Below are 17841 nucleotides of genomic sequence, written 5' to 3'. Positions count from 1 at the left end.
AAGTGGTTGAGCATCCGCCTCGCATGCGGGAGGTGCGGGGTTCGATCCTAAGTGCCGCCGGGTACCCACCGGTGATACAATGGGTACACGCTTGCCCCTGGTCTGGTGCTCGGCTTATTTAGGGTGAAATGCTTGGGAAATGGGTCTTCGACCCCACCTTGAGAATTTGAAAATACCTTGTGCCATGGCGCTCTTTGGCCATAGATGCCCTTGCGCCATAAAAATCCATCATCGTCAGCATACGCAACTACGTATTCCTCAAAGCCGTCTTTCCGCTGAGTAAGATGGTTAGCTGCCTGCCGCCGAAGTGGCACTTCTTCCGATTAAGCTGAATGCCGGAGTAGGTGCGGCAAGTCATAAGCTGCTGCAGGCACGTGAGGTGAACGGAGAAATCGAATGTTGTCCAAGTAATGGACGCACGTGTGACACTTTAGCTTGCGTAAGACGTTATCCATCATTCTTTAGAATGTGGCTGGCGCGTTGGACAGGCACAATAGCATAACGGTTAACTCGCAAAGGCTGTCAGGGGTGACGAATGCGCTCTTCTCTTGGTCAGCGGCGGCCACCGGTACCTGCCAGTAGCCCAAACGTAAGTCAAAGGAGGGGAACTACTCTGCGCCTTTAAGGCAATCAAGGGCGTCAACGATGCGGTTAATATTTTTTATGGGTAATTTTGTTGTGTCGCTGGTAATCGACGCAGAATCTGATAGAACCGTCTTCTTCACCAGCGGCACCAGAGAAATCAAATGAATATGAGAGGGACGGATGGCACCACGGTGCAGCATGTCTTCAATATGCTCAATTATCACCTGACGCTCAGCCGCAGAAACGCGATAGGACCGCTGCCGAATAGGCGGGTGGGAGCCGGTCTCAATGCGAGGAGTCAGGTTGATGTACGGCCTGAAGGCTGACGGGCTGCATCGAAAGCGGTGCGGAACGTGTGGAGGACTGAGAGTTGCGCACGGTAGGTTCATAGAAGATTGTCGTCGATGGCGGCATGGAAAAGTGCGTCAGGCTCAGGTTTGGTAGAGGGTTCTGAATGCATGGCGTTTACTGAGGGACTGCTGGCAACCTCGTGGTCATTGAGGCCAGAGAGAAGGCGGGCAGGTTGAAGGCATCCAGTGGACTCACTATGGAGCAGGCTAAGGGGACACGGAGATGGATTGGAAAGCAGCATCTTTGTGACACCCTGGCGGACATCAAGGACAGAAGGTAGCGGCAGGTTCTTGCCGCGTACAAAGGAAGCAAACTGCATAAATAAAACGGTGTCGTCCGACATCCGACGTGGCACGGCACAACAGGGAAACAAGAGCAGATGCTTCCGGCGCCACTTCGACATCTTCAAAGATAGTGGCCTGGAGTGGCCAAGGGGGCACAGATTCAGTAGTAAGCTCGTCAGACAAAGCAGAAAATTCAACTTCAGCTTGAGCGCAATCGATGACGGCGTTTTTTGCGACAGGAAGTCCCACCCGAGAATTACGTCATGACAGCGTTAGGACAGCACCAATAATTCGACTGTATATATCATCAATAATGACCCGCGCTGTGCATCAAGCCAGAGGGGCAATGCACTGTTCACTAGTGGTGCGGAGCGAGAGACCCGGAAATGACGTCGTGAATTTGCCAAACGGCGGCAGAGTTTTTTATGAACCACTGATACCGAGGCACCCGTGTCGATAAAGGCATGTACCGGCATTCCGTCGGCGATGACCGTAAGGACGGTGCGTGGGGAAAACGGAGGCCTTGAGCTTTTCGAACAGCGCGCAGTTCTTGCCTGCTGAACTGCGGAAATTAGTTTTTTTCTTCACCGGATGGAGGGCGACGGAGGATTGGTTGCAGTGAGCGGCGACGTGGGGATGGAGATCGTCAGGTCTCGTTAGGACGACAGTCGTTGGGGTACGCGTCCAGAGACGAGGATCTAGAAGCCGAAGAAATCATCTGAGATGGATGCACACTGAGATGGTTGGCGAGGCCACATGCGAGGGCGACAGTGGCGGGTGATATGTCCCGGGAACCCACAGGAGTAACAGATTGGGGAGGTATCCGATGGACGCCATGGTGTGTAAAGCCGCTGCAAGGAAGGAGGAGAAACCAGTGCAGGTTGTAGAGTCGGGGCCGGGTGTAGTGCGGGCTGGAATAGCCGTGGGTGCGCAGCGCACCGCCCCTTTTTCGTAGGTCATCCGGGCGGGTATCGGAGGCGGTTGGTGATAATGAGCCTCGGTGTAGGTTAATGGCGAAACCAAAGGGACTTGATGTGCAGTGGGAAGGGCCTGGGCATCTTCATGGCGGATGACCTACAACAGTGGCGCCACCAAAGGAGACGCAGCGTCGGGATTGAAGGACATCAAAGAGAGTTGACGCGCGACTTCCTCTCGAACAAACTGCTTGATCTGAGGTAACAGTTGCGCCGGGTCGGTGTCAGACGTGCAGGCAGCAAGAGACTCCTGCTGCGAGAGCTGTGAACGGCTGAGGATGCGTCGCTTCCGAAGTTCATCGTAGTTCTGGCAATGGGTTATGACGTCTTTGATTGTGGTGGGATTTTGCGCCAGAAGCATCTGGAACGCATCGTCGTCAATGCATTTCATGGTCAATTTCGCGGTTAATCTTTTCGCGCTCAGACAAAGACGCATCTACGCGTGTGCAAAGGTTCATAACATCCCCTATCTAGCTGGTGAAATTTTCACCAGGCAGCTAAGCCTGACTTCGCAGACGTTGTTCCGCGCGCAGCATGTGCACCACAGGCCTGCAAAATAGATAAGAAAAATTGGTCTTGAAAACCGCCCACATGGTGATGTCGGACTCTTTGTTTCGGAACCATAGGTTCGCAACATCAGAAAGATAGAATATGACGTTGTTGAGCTTCAGTGCGTCATCCCTCTTGTTACGGATGCTCACCCGCTTTTAGGATGCCAACGAATCCTCGACGTCATGATCGCCGGTGCCACTGAAGACAGAGGGATCACGATGGCAGTGAGCGCAGTGAGCGGCCTAGAGGTTCAGTGAGCGGCCGGGGTGGGCGGGGCAGGACTGTGCACTGAGTCCTTAGGCACGGTGGTCGGTGGGAGAATACGGCTGCGAAGGTCGGGAGCGTAAGGCGACCGCAACCTCCACCAAATCAAAGAGGGTTCGTGCCACAGTGAACCCGGCGATACAGTTCACGAACAGCTGAACGGCCGACAACAGAAGCGCAGTTAGTCTACACAGCCAGAGATCTGGAACCGTGGGCCGGGACTTCGTCTTTAACTTTCTCGTCTGCTATGGAGACATCAGGCGCGGTCTTCGTAGCGCACTACAATAGCATATAATAGCATACTATACCAGAGCATAGAAGCTAACTGCCACAGATACTGGAGAGCATAGGGGATGCATTTAATTTTTATTTGCAGTTTCTCACCAGTGACAGAGTAATCAACATCAGGCACATTCTTCATAGTTCACTACAATGGCACAGAAGAGCATACAATAGCAAAGTATCTGTCTCACCAAGGAGCATAGGGGATGCCTTTTTTATTTCTAGTTCATCAGTGGCAGATGAATAAAAGCAGACGAAAAGAAAACCACATGCCACCGGTGAGATCTGAACCCACAATTTGCAAATTTCGCGTCTGGTGCTCTACCAACGAAGCTAGGGCAACGACTGTCATATCTGCTGCTTTCGGGGGTATTTATGTCTAAAAAGTGAATCTTTATAGTCTTCAACAGCACCACCGTCATCCACAGCGGCGGATGTACTACGTCCTGCATTACCGCGAATGCCACGTAGGAACATGCTACCTCATGCTACCTATGGCATCAAGGCGGCCAAATTCGATGCTCTCATTAGGCTATTAAGCATACAAGTGAAGGGAAACAAGCTGCTCGTTATGGCACACATGACGCACACCAACAGTACCAGTTTCTTCCGTCCAAAGCACCCAGATAAAGGGCGCCCCATGAATACACCTCAGGCTGTTCCGAATTAATATGATGCGCTTTACGGTGCTGGCTGTATAAGAAGCGTTGGCTGGCTTGACGACGTCCTCATTTCGGCACATGTGCAGAGCAACACCGTACAGAGATTTCAGTTTCTTCCACAGCCTACAAAATGTTCCCACCAACAGCTGCAACATGCGCTATAATACCCTTGCTTCTGTTACGCCGTGGTGCAGTTTGGCCAGTGTTATAACCGCCTCCTTGATCATAAGCCTAACAGGGAAGCGAGGCTAAGCAGGCAGCCAGTCCTGAAATGATCTGCGTATATTAGGGACGGTACGCTGTGGACCATTTTACAATGTTGGCGACGATTCTGTTTCCGCACATATCCTTCGCACTGCAATTAATTTCATTAGGTCTTGACACGGGCGCAGATACCGCTCTCCCCGCAAGTCCCAACTGGCCTTTCTCTGCCAAACGTTATTGAAGTGCCCTTAGGTGCCGGAACGTATGATCAACAGACCACAAGATCGCTATCAGCACAAACGTGCTCAAAAGGCAAGACAGATATTTAAAAGGGCGAGAAAAAGAGGAGGAAAAACCCACACCTCGCACACCCGGTTGGATCAACGGGCTAGAGTGTAAGACAGTAGCCATGGCCTATTAAGCACCGTTCACGCCGCTGAGTGATGCTAGCAAGCTCGCGATGCTTTTTCTGTACTACTAACCTGCTTACCCACCGTGAACAAAAAAAAGTGGCCAACTGTTCTGTATGGCTCAGTGGAAGGCAGGCAGATGCCAACTGGCCACTAGGCAAGAACCACGTAAACGCGCTTGGAACTGCCTCCTGATCAGGGTGAAATAACTGCATGCCAATGAAGTAGTGCAGTGCGTTTTCTTCAGTGTTACTCACGCGACCTCCGTGGAGGCATTCCCAGAAGTGCCCGAACAGCCGCTGATGGACATGGTGCCCTGGCCGAGTGACTCACCGGTATGAAACTCTTCTTCTTCCTTTGATATCTGGCTGAGACAAATCCGCTGAGGTGTGCCGCTGCTGAGATGATGACGATGATGGCATACTATTGAAAAATAGTAATTAATTAGAGGGAATGAATGTCTCTACCTTTCTATTGAATGGGGAGCCTTAGCGTGTTGGCTGACAATAATAACAAATACACATAGAAATTAGCAATGCCTGAACGCGCCCACTAACGCACGCGCAGAGATACCCAAGAAATGCTAGCGGCAAACATGTTCACCAACGGCCGCCGCCCAGCACCACCTAGTATGTCTCATTCAGAGTGACGGATTTTATTGGCATCCCTTTTCATCGAGAGGACACAGTAGTAGCGCTAAATAACAGAGACGAAAGGAGAGACGAAGAACAACGCAACGCAAGCGCATGGAGAGGTTGCTAACTGCATCTTGCAACAGCAATTTTAAGTGTCGTTCATATTTACTACGTACATGTTTGCTTTTACTTTATTCTTGTTCAAGCCACTATTCTTTGGGCAGAATATACTGAGTAGAGATTACTTAGAACCACCTGCCTATAAATAACCGAGGCGTCATGGATCGCACCCCCCCCCCCCCCCCCCGCAGGCTCTTTAAGCTAATAAGGTGGCGGTGCAAACGGTCGATAAATTCGTTCCAGGTTGGGAGCGAAGTTTTCGCTTGCAACAGAAGTGTATGGTGCCACTTGCTTTCCAGAGGAGCTTACTTGGACAACGTAGATTACAAAAAGAAAATGACCGCATTTCTACCGTCTACCTGCATTTATAGGACACGGAAACTCATGAAACTTCGTTTCATTTTCAAGACAAAAAGCGCTGGCAGACCAAAGACGACAGGGGCTCTACGCAGTTGCGCTGAACTAGCAACTTATTTTGAGAAAGCACCGAACCGCACATTTTATAGCTTTAGTAAAAGTTCAGAACCGAAAAACTGCAAGAGATCAGCATACGCAGCTATTTCCAAATGCTTGAACGATGCAACAAAGGTAAGAGAGACCACACCATCTGCCTTTATCGTCACAAACACGCAAAGTATGATGCCCGAAACACCAAAAACAACTATTAAAAAGGAAAACAAAGAAGGACAGCGGAGGCAAGAGATGAGAAAGCTTAGAATCCAGATAAATCAAAGTTGGGGGAATCCAAACAACACTGGCAAAAAAGGTGACAAAAAGAAGAGCACTAAATACAGGCTAAAAACAAAAGCTTAAGAACCGCCAAGGCAAGAAACATTCCTAGTTCAAGATGCGCAGAAAGCCTACAAACAACAAGAGAAAAAAGTAACAGGCATTGATATAGAACCGCCAAAATAGATTAGATCAATAAATACACAACAATACGCAAGCTGGCATAAGAAAAGACCAACAAACAGCGCGGCTAAAATGAGACACGATGGCCAAAATATGGCGCTGAAAACAAAGATAAAAAGGCTGCCATGAACACCAAATAAAAGCGGGACGTCATAAATCTCGGCGCGAAAAGGCATGACAAGAAAAACCTTGGGTGCGAAAATGATATAGAACACCAACGAGATCTCTTTTTTCAGGAGGGCGACGTATGGAGTGCTAACGCACTCGTCATTTAGCTTGCTTATGTTCGCTACTTCCACTACGACAGAGGTTAGTTGATCACGGTGCTTTGCCAGAATTTGCTTTATCGAAGTTCAGAGAGAAGCGATGACACAGAGTGCAGCCTCTGCAATGAATGAAGTTCTAAGCCTTTTTATTATTCTCATTACTTTTATGTTCCAGCTACCTCTTCTTTATACAACTGCCGGTTTGGCCTATATATTTCTTGGTGCACGTTAAGGGAACAAAATTTACAACACCTACTGACCATGTCACAAAAGGATACTGACGCCTAGTTTTGCACTCCGGAATTACTTTCCCAGATCCATTCACTTGAATAAGAAGTCTAGAGAGGCAATGATGGCCAGAGAAAATCACTGCTACTCCTGCCCTTTTAACCTATTTTCTTCGGGTTGTGGGAAACCTAATTAATATGCGGGTATAATGGTCACATTCTTGCTTCAAACCCTAAAATTGGTTGGCGTCGCGCTCTTGTTATGCATGGTCCGTAAGACTATTTGTGCCCCAAATTAGAGCAGAAACTCCCAGTGCCCAGAATTATGCAGTCTGTGAACTTCGCCTGCGAAATTTATCTCAAACATATGCACAGAGGATTTGAGTAAGGCGTTGCAAAGGTAGGCTCCGCAATGTTTCCTTTTACTAGCTTGGAATGCACACTATGATAAGGTAAAATGGTTTGTTTGCTCTTGGCTCGAACAGGCAGCAAACGTGCTCGGGCGAAAAGAGCGAATTGAGTTTCATGAAACGGATGCAGTCTTTTTCTGTTACTTCGTGCGTTGTAGCAAGAAGAGATAGGGACTCTATGAAAAAGGCTAACACCTTGTGTGCTTCGGTCCTCACGGCGTCGTCCTAACGGTCTAGGAGGACTAGTCGTTGTGTGTTGAGTTTTATGGGCATAGGCAGCTAAGGCCATCATGCGCCAAACGCGAGATATAGAAAATTTTCTTCTGCTGCGCCCGTCCTTGTCTTTTCTCGTCCATGTCTTTTTTAGCGCAATTCCCTTCTTTAAGTATAATAAAACGGTGGTGTGAACGACCTAAAATTTTTTTTCACATCCCCTAGTGAAAGTAAAGGGCAGAAATATTTTTAAAATGTCTAATGGTGAAAAATTTAAAGAAGGACAAGTAACCTCAGTGGCCATCCTTTGCAGGGCAAGGATGTCAAGGCCCCCAACAAAATAAAAAGACGCCTTAGCCTTCTTCTCAGGAGGTAGAAAGCGGCTGAGGTGTATCAAAGAATTTTGAGGCGTTTACAGTTTATTAAGATAGCCAGCCTCTCTTAAAAAGTTAAAAACATCAGAAATGTCAACAATTACATTATCACTCAAGACTAGCGCTGTGTGAGACGGAATGCATTGATTATAAAATTGCCTAAAATACTTTTTCCTTAGTTTGTCTAGGTTTGCAGATGCGAATAAGATATGGTTTAGTGTGAGCTTGTCTCCGCATCTTTCATAAACAGGTTTGTCTTCTTTTGTAAGTAATTAGTGGTGTGTCAGGTTTGTGCGTTCTATGCGAAGACGACATAAGATTACATCAGTGAAATGTTCCTGGTGTCTGCATGGCTTCCATTCCTCCAAGGTGGGTTTTCTGAAATGTAGTTTGTTGTTGAGTTCATTATCCGACTATTTCTGCCCTTTGTTTTTCAATTTGTAATGTATTACCTTCATGCAGTCTTTAAAAGGTATGTCGACATTTTTATTTTACCATTTTGAGCTCGTACTGCTGCTGCATCTGCTCTCTCGTTACCCTCTATGGCGACATGGCTCGGGACCCAGCAGAACATTATCGTATATCCTTGTGTTGTGAAATTTTGTATGTTGTTTATGGTGCTGCCTACTAAGGGTTGAATTGCATTTCTTGACTGCAGCCCTGTGAGTAGGCTCATGGAGTCGGTGTATATTATACAGTTTTCGATGTTCTCATGTGCTATTTTGTCCACAACCATGCAGACTGCATAACATTGGGCAGTTAAAATTGATACATAACTTGGCAATCTTAATATTTTTCCCATTTCTCCTGTACTACCGCACTTACAACATAGTCGCTTTTTTCAAGCCATCCATGTAAAACTCCATACAGCTTGAAAAGTTCTCATTCAAAGCCAAGAAGTTTTGTAGTGGGTGATTATGAGGTGTTTGTTTTTTACGAAACTGTGTAAGCGTGAAGTCACATGCAGCGGGAAGGCAGTACCACGGCCGCTCAATGGGCGCACCAAGTCCGTCTCCATCAAGCCGCCATGGCAATACCATGGCGGCAATGGATCGTGTCTCGGGGCAATTTTAGGTAGAGCATCTAGTATTCCCAGTTCGCGAAATGCATCTTCAAAGCTTAATAACAAAAGTCTGATTGATTGTGGTTTATTATTGAACAGACTTCTAGATGTTCACTTAGTAACTATGGGGTAACAAAGTTGTTTTGGTAAGGATCTTATTTTCAGTACATATCCACACGTAAGCATTGCTCTTCTGTTTGCAAATGTGGTTCATTTGTTTCTACATGTAGACTGTTTAAGGGTGCATGTTCTGTATGCACCAGTTGATAGACAGAGACCCAGGTTTTGTATTGGATCCAGTTTTTTGAGGTATGATGGTCTTGCAAGCCCATACACAATGCATCCATATTCCAAAGTGGACCGTACTACGGAGAAGCAGATCTGTATAACGCATCACCTGTCGGAACCCTAGTGTTTCCGCGAGAGTATCTTCAGTATATTTAGCGATCGGAAAGCTCCTTTTAGAGGGTGTTTATGTGGGGTAAGAACGTGAACTTTCTGTTAAAAGTTATGCCTAGGAATTTGTGCTCTTGTTTTACTTGTAGAACGGTTTCATGCAAGTGCAGGGTGGGATCAATCTGCACGTCTTTTTTCGGCGAGGAAAGGACGGCAACTGTTTTTTTAGAGAACTTAAATTCATTTTGGTCTGCCCAAGTCGCTAGTCTGTTCAGTGTAAGCTGTATCTGTGTATCGCATGTTGATAAACTGGAAGATGTGCATGAAATTTGAAGGTCGTCAACATATACGGAATGCATGATTGACTTTGGAATTATTAGCTATATTGAGTTCATTCTTACAGTAAAGAGCGTGGTACATAGAATACTCCCATGCGGTACGCCATTTTCTTGGATGAATTTTTTCGAAAGCGTGCAACCTTGACGTACACGAAAGGAACGATCAGAGAGGAAGTCTTTTAAACAGTTTAACATCCTGCCACGCATACCTACATCCGCGAGGTCACGAAGAATCCCAAACCTCCAGGTGGTATCATAAGCTTTTTCCAAGTCAAAAAATAGTGCCAGACAGTGCTGTTTGTGTATGAATGGTTCCCTAACTGTGTCTTCAAGACGGACGATATGGTCGTTTGTACAGCATGCTTTTTAAAATCTACATTGGTGGATATCAAGAAGTTTGCGCGATTCAAGTATGAACATTAACCTAATATTTAGCACACTTTCAAAACATTTAGCAAGACAACTCGTAAGTGCTATTGGCCTGTTACTACCATCCGAAGTTGGCGGTTTTCCAGATTTGTGGAATGGCACAATCACGGCGTTTTTCCACGCCTCTGGCATTTTTCCAGACTGCCATATTTTATTAAAGAAATTCAGAAGAGCTTCTACAGCATCTTCGAAGAGGTGAGCAAGCATTTCATAATGGATTTCATCTGGGCCTGGTGCTGTCTGCCTGCCAGCCGAAAGTACTGTACGGGTTTCTTGTAGTCTGAATGATTTATTGTAATGTCCATTTCCACTGCCACTTGTCGGCAGTCGTTGATTTCTGTTGTGTTCTTGTTCTTGTAATGATTGTGTGTAGCGTGAGGAGGTCGAAACTGTGGTAAAGTCTCCCGCTAGTTTGTCGGCCTGTTCTCTAATGCTTGTTTGTATAACCGGAGCGGTTAGAAAAGGAATTGTGAAAGGAGTAAAGCTGCAATTAAGTTTGCGGACTTGCTCCCCCATTTGTTCCTATGTAACTGAACTATTTAGGAACGACACATTTTTCCCATGAAGTTTTCTCAGCATTGCGACGTATTTGGCTTGCTTTTGCTCTGGCGTCTTTAAAATTTATGAGGTTGTCGTGTGTGGGGTACCTTCGGAAGGCTCCCCGGGCTTTGTTTTTTTTTTTCTTTTTTGCTTCTCTACAATATTGTGTGTACCAGAGCTTGTTTGTTGTCGTACTATTCCTGAAGATTGAGGAATGGCTGGACGTGCAGCCGCAATGATACATGTTGTAAAAGTATATTTAGTTTATCAACGCTAAGATTATCAAAAAACTTTTTCTCCAGACAGGCCTTTTCTTGAAAGAGTGGAGAGTCCGCTAAGTGCAGCTTCCAGCGGCCTTGTTTAGTTGGTATGATTGGTGGTGGTGATGAAAAGTTATTTATCACTGGAAAGTGATCACTGACGTAAGGGCTATCAAGAACATTGCACTTAAAATCAGTAAAAACGGATAGAGAACTAAAAGACAAGTCAATACAGCTCATCTTTCCTGAGGATGAAGTACTGTATTTGGGTTTGCCCGTACTTAGCAGGCAAACGTTTTTGCTTAGAATAAAATCTTCTAAAACCCGGCCTCTAGTGTCTGTCTTCATAATTCAAAATTCATCCGTAGCTTGATTTCATGTGTTGCAACACCGCTCTGAACTACAACAGCAACGCCTCCAGAGAGCCTATTCGCCTGCTCACGGTCACGGCGAAAGACTTTATACTTTTTAAAAATATTTTTGTGTAAAGGTCCTAAATTGATCTCCTGTAGGTACAGTGCCACAGGAGACAGAGAATGTAAGAGATCTGTTGCACCAGCATAGTTATTTAAAATTCCACGGCAGTTCCAGTGGATATAAAACACCATTATAAATTCTTAGGGGGATGTATTCAGAACCTCAGGTCCCTCCTTGCCGAGAGCCTGTTATTGTGATTTTTTTCTTTTTTTCGGTCAAGGGAGCCCCGCCGCCATTGCGGCAGAGGCGAGCTCTGATTTGTATCCATCGCCTCAGTGGAGGCGCTGGAGTTCCGCGGAGAACCAGCGGGCAGTGGGGTGGTGGACTTCTCCCAAACGAGGGAAGCCTTGCGGGCTGCTGACTTGGAGGCCGGAGGGCCCGTTTTTGGGGATGGCATAGCAGCTCTCGCTGCACCTGCCAGGGGCGCAGATGGCCCAGCCTCAACCTCACTTAGTGTGAGCTGGGCAGGTGCCGAAGGCCGCTGTGGTGCGCCGCGCCCACGCACCACATCGGCGAAGTTTGTATATGTTGTCAAAGAAAATGTGCTCCGAGTCAATGCGTAATGCTGTCTTTCCTCTTTAAATGTAACATTCTCTTTGGTCTTGATTGTAATAATTTTCTTTTCTTTTTTCCATGCAGGACACGATCTTGAATCAGCGGCGTGATAACCTTCGCAGTTTGCGCAGTATGGTGCCGCATCGCAGTCTTCGGATTTATGATCATTGGAGGCACATTAGCCACATGTTTCGCGGCAGCGGCAGCTTTGGGAGCCGTGGCCAAACCTTTCACATTAAGCCATGTCTAGGGTTAGAGATATATGGTCCGACGGAGATTTTTGCTTACCCTACCTCGATTGATTCAGGCAGGGTAGAGGAAGCAAAGGCCAGTACCAGGTGTTTCGTTCGAAATTCCTTGTTTCCTTGTCGTATTTTTATTCTGTATAGATTTATGACAATTTGATCGGACAGTTTCACTAGCATTTCCTCTTATGTCAGGTGTAAAAAGTCGTTGTCGGGGCTGTCACCACGTACAGTAATTAGAGATCGGTGGGCTGTTACAGACACAGGGATGTAACCGAAAGTTTTGATGTCTGCCAGTTTCGAGATTTTAGTGATGTCAACAAGTTCTAGCAGGAGGTCTCCACTAGCCTGTTTCGTCACTTTGCACTTCGGGCCTAATGAATCTGTGTGGACTTTTGAGACTGTGAAAGTAGATATGAGCTGGCTGGTTTTTCTTTCTGTTCACTATGAATGATGTGGAATTTTGGGAAGGATGTTCTCTTTTTTTACATAACTGATGGGTTACATCGGCCCGCCCCTTTTCAGAGGGAGATCATTTGAAAGTAAGGAAGCAGCCATAGAAAGAATGTTCTTCGGTCATGGTGCCAGCCACCCAACATGGAGCCCAAATAGGGGACGGGACAGGAACTTAAAACAAGCCCTACCCACGCCGGCTGTACACCACTGCTATAACCGAATATGACGCAACTCAGTGTGGTTGGCCACACAAGGTTAACCCTCGCCGACAGAATAAAGAAAAAAGTAAGAAGTGGCTTGGAGTCAGGAAAGTTGTGAGAAAGCAGATAGGAAAGTGAAAGATGAAGGGGAGGACAGGAAAAGGCGACTGCCGATTTCCCCAGGTCGGGTAAGGCCGGAGGTGTCGTCTACAGGAAGCTGGGGGAAAATTGGTGTGTTGCCTTCGCCGAGGGGCCTTAAGGTCCAAGCGCTCGGCATCGGCTCAACCACCAACATCCTCTTTTCCCCGGTCACTGCGATGCCACGCACGGCGAAGCGCGGGCGCTCGGGTGATGCACTGTTCACCATCACTCCCCTGCGGGGATGTCCCTGCGGATGCTCGGGAACCCGGGGTCTCGCCACTCTCCAACGCCTGCAAGCTGCAGACGCCATCCTACGGGGATGGAGGACTAGTCAATCTACGCACCTAAACGTTTAGCACGGGTAAATTTTTAAATTTTAATGCGGAGACATTATAGACCTCATAACCTGGAAAATGCCGATGTGTGGTGAAGCCTCTCAAGTTAGTCACATGAGGCGGTATATGGCGGGAAATAAACAAGAGTTTTAAAGTGGGAGGCCTCGGCTAACCTGGAGAACTAAAATTATTTTGCCGCGACTGGGTTTTGACCTCAATGCGGCACTAACTCCACTGGCCACTGCACGAGAGCACTATGCTATCGCCACAATTGATTACACCTCGTATTAAACTGCAATACACTTTCGCGCTGTGCATTTATTTATTTATTTCATAGGCTTTCCAGGCCCGAAGGCATTACAAAAAGGAGTGGTATTGGTACCTAACATAAACAGTGCATCTTATACAATATTATTTTACAATGTGGCAGAAAATACAGCGGTCTTGAATTTGTTAATGTGAGAAATGGCAGCGATGGAGGGAGGAAGGTCGTTCCAGTCGGCGCCAGATTTGGGAATAAATGAATTATGACACGCTTTTGTTCTGAAAAATGGAACAGCAACTTTAAACAAGTGGTCATAACGGGAGGATATGTATGAGGGGCGAGCAAAAAGATGATTCTTTATTACAGGGTTGTGATGATGCATTGTATAGAAAAGAGAAAATCGAAAACATTTACTGCGTGAAGAAAGGTCCGGCAGGGCAAGGGTGCTTTTCATGGAAGTAATGCTGGCGTGACGGGAATAGTTAGATAAGATGAAACGTGCTGCGCGATTTTGAATGGATTCAAGTCTGTTTATTACTGTGATTTTACTGGGATCCCATACTGCGCATGCATAATCTAGCTTTGGCCGCACTAATGTTTTGTCGAGTGTTACTTTTATCGGCAGAGGCGCAGCAAAGAAATTTCGACGTAAATACCCAAGAACCGCTATTAGTGACGTGTTTGACGTGCATATGCCATGATAGATTACGTGAAATATGAACACCTAGGTATCTTTATGAGTTGACGGATTGAAGGGAAGTGTCGCGAAGGAAGTAAGTTCGCGTGTTGTCAGGGATGTTGGTGAGACACGATACATGCATTGTTTTACATTTGTTTGCATTTAGTCGCATGAACGATTTATCGCACCAGTTAGATGTGCTGTTAAGATCTTCTTGAAGCTTAATAGAATCAGTGTGGTCAGTTATTTTGCAATAAACGACGCAGTCATCTGCGAAAAGCCTGATAGGAGAATGGGAAATGCATTCGGGAAGGTAGTTAATGTAGATAAGGAAGAGAAGAGGCCACAGTAACGATCCCTGGGGTACGCCCGGTGTTACGGAAATGGGAGAAGATGAGCAGTCGTTAGCAGAAAGGTACTGAGTTCGAATTGACAGAAAGCTTTTAATCCAGTTTAGAACATTTCGATCAGTGTTAAGCATGCTAAGTTTAAAAATTAGTAGATTATGTGAAACAGCATCGAAAGCATTCGCAAAGTCCAAAAACACGCAGTCTACACCGAAGCTCATGTCAGCATGGGTAAACAGGTCTTTAGTAAAACATATGAGTTGTGTTTCGCATGGGAACGTCTTTCTAAAACCGTGTTGTTCAGCCTCAAAAAAAAAAAGAATTAGACTCAAGGACTCAATTACAAGTTGTTGACTTCAACAACTTCTATTTGTGCTCAAGTCACGAAACGAAAAGACATGTGCTTTCGATCGTGCTTTCTGGTACGTAGCGCTGGTATCTTCCTGAGAAAACCGTCCTTCGTACAATATGTAGTGGCTAGCAATGCTAAACCGCCCGAAATTCTTCGTTAAGTGCTATATCAAGCATACCAATGCAGAGCTCACTAATGATAGGGGCGGTGCATGACCCTATACGGATGCCCTGTTTCTGCATAAAAAGAGACAGTTGCACTCAGTATAAGTGGACCTAAGAGAGGTAGATAAAATTACTGATGGTTTAGCTCCGGTTAAACCTAATGTGTACTCGACAGCTGACCCGAAGAAGACGTGGCTTTTCTCGCGGGTTGTCGCTGTCCTTTCTCTGCTTCTTGGCGGCGTCGTTTGGCGAGCCGTTCCTCTCACTGTTCTGGCGTATCGGCCGCGCGCTTGGCATTCGTGGCTTATTGGGCTCGTTGTCGACTCGCCTTATACCACGCCACAACTTCGGGATCCGTCGACGTGGGTTCCCGCAGTCGCCGTTGACGTCTGGCGCAGTATACACGCTTACTTTCCGTTTCTTCAGCCATCGTTCATCTGAACGAGCGCTTCGCATTCTCAGTTTAAAACGTGGCCGAGCAGTGACGCGAATCTGTTGCCCAACTGCGAATGCGAAGTGGACCTGTAGCTACTGCGCATGCGCGCCGCGCGCAGCGAGGCTGTAGAGCCGGCCGTGGCCGCGGCAGCGGCGACAACTTAACTCTGACGTCAAGAGCGGCACACCTTTTGCTCGGAGCAGCGAGGCAGCAGAGTCGGCTGCGGCAGCGGAACAAGTCTGGCGTCACGCGCGGTGCACCTGTTGCTTGGCAAGCATGCGCACTAACGGCTCCGAGCCGGCCAGGTGGCCTTGGCTTTACATCGCGTGGTGAGGCTACCACTTCAAAAACGAAAAAACCACCAACAGAGTACAGCGCGTGTTTTGACAGGCAATACCTCCATGGTTCTCGTTACAATAACTAACGCATCGGAGAAGGTCATCATGCGGGATTGAATAATATAACTCCTTCACGTCGATGGGGAAACCTTGGAAGGCGTAGATCTTATGTTGCAAGAATTGAATGGTGGCCTTTGATTTCTTCACTAGAAACGGGTCTTTTAATGTAAGAAAGTATGTCACGGCGGAAAAAAGTTAGCAACAGATTTTTGCAATGTGTCGTGCTCCGAGACAATTGTGCAAAGTAGGCACGCGGGCTTACTCTTACTTGTGCAAAACTTGTTAGGGTACACCTTTTTGCTGCCTTTTGTAGAGGGAGACATGTTATTCTGCTTTAACTATTGACAAAACTTATATGGCGCATTCTTCACTTTTCCAAAGCTTCCTTGCTGCATTTACCAAAACAGGATTCAGGAGCTAAGTCTTTTGCGAAGTAGGTATCCTTCGGCAGAATTGCAATGCCGCCTTCTTTATCTGCGGTAAGAAGGGACAGGTTCTTCTTGCTGAGGTAAGCGACAGTCTTTCCAAGAAGGAGTTTTATAAATATACATACAGATATACCTAAAGTACTATGGATATGCATAAAATGTCTCCTCCATTTCCAGGCTGTGGGTTCTTCCTTGCTGAATATCAAAAAGTTTTGTTATGCTCTTAAAATGGACTGCCAACATGTGACGAGTCCAACCCAGCTTGCCTTTCTGCATTTGTGTTCACTGCCACATAGAAATAGGATAAGAGCTACGTATTATCAGATATGTCAATAGCATCTGAAGTACGTTACAGCTGCATTGCAGCGTTGTCGAAATGTGTTTTGTCGCTTCGTGTATCATAAGCAAGCGAACACGTCTCATGGCTACGGCATAGAGTCTAGCCCCCCACTCCGGTTTGCATGTCTGACGCCGGTTTTTTAAGCTTAAATTTTGGTGGTCCCTTATGATATTCCCTTAAAATCGTCATCATAGAGATGATTCGCGTTGTTTATTGCCTCTCAATTGTGTTTTCGGAAATGTAAATTCCTGGACAACTTCAGGAGATATATGCATATTAAAAAAAAAACTATAAGTCGTAACAGTAGTGCTGTTTAAAATCAGTGCGCACCTGTAGTGCGATTGGCTCAGAAAGCGAAGATGACTGTGTCTAACTGCTGCCTTCGTATGTAATTCGGCTTATTATAGTCAGTTATAGCGTAAATAATCGCAAGGGTAGGATAATATTAAGGTTAAACACAGGGCTGAATTATATCCGCAGCAATTCACGAAAATTCTGCCTCTCCTCTCTCCTTCTTACATCAGTCGTTCTCAGTTTAACTCTCTACGACAGCTCTTGCACTTCCCACTGTACCTGTCCTGTCAACTATGGCCACAGGTTATGTAAGCAGTGTTTATTACTGTCTGTTTAAATACGTAATTGCGGAGAAACAAAGGTCACCGGGCAATATTGCAATCCATAAAGCATGTAGCAGTATAGAACACAAAGGCGCTCAACACACAGCAATGCCGCGGCGCCCCAGCCCTACAGATGATCTTGTACAAAGTGCGGTTATCGCTCAGCGCTTATAGGGTGCAACTATTAGCTATCTGTCTGTACTAATTAATGTTCAAACGTTTCTCAGGACAACACCACCCACTTTTATTCTTAGTACAAACCGATGCTACGTTCTTATGGGTATGTTGACGGTTGCCCTGCAGTGGGACCCATGTATTGCCGGAAAAATAAGGTTTAAAAATTTTCTCACCACTCGAGTCAAACTCGCGATGCCAACACCGACAAAAATCGCCTCTGTGATCACTGTGTTCATGTAAATGGTGGTGTATTCCAGCTTCTTAGATCCACACCCAGAAAACTGCGCCAACGCACCACAGTTTACATACGAAATAGCCCGGTGATGGCAATACCTAAAACGCAGTAGTTTCTGAATTTAACTAACTTCAAATTTTCGTCATTACTTGTTTCAAAAAAGTTATTTCATTCAGCCCTGTGCATAATTAGAAAATCGGGCCAGCAACTCACAGACATCTAATTCTATTATGGGTGGGCAGT

General features: G+C 46.3%; 1 protein-coding gene across 1 annotated transcript in view; it reads right to left on the bottom strand.

The window, feature by feature from the left end:
• LOC144105688 (uncharacterized) overlaps window positions 1–4906 on the bottom strand; it is a 16616-nt gene extending 11710 nt beyond the window's left edge. Inside the window, exon 1 of the mRNA XM_077638794.1 lies at window positions 4826–4906. Coding sequence (XP_077494920.1) covers window positions 4826–4878 — 53 coding nt within the window. The 5' untranslated portion in view covers window positions 4879–4906. The remainder of the gene's footprint in view (window positions 1–4825) is intronic.
• Window positions 4907–17841: the final 12935 nt, after the last annotated feature.

The sequence above is a fragment of the Amblyomma americanum genome, chromosome 9 (genome assembly GCF_052857255.1).
Source record: "Amblyomma americanum isolate KBUSLIRL-KWMA chromosome 9, ASM5285725v1, whole genome shotgun sequence".
Taxonomy (NCBI): domain Eukaryota; kingdom Metazoa; phylum Arthropoda; class Arachnida; order Ixodida; family Ixodidae; genus Amblyomma; species Amblyomma americanum.
This window is presented reverse-complemented; position numbering and strand designations above follow the sequence as displayed.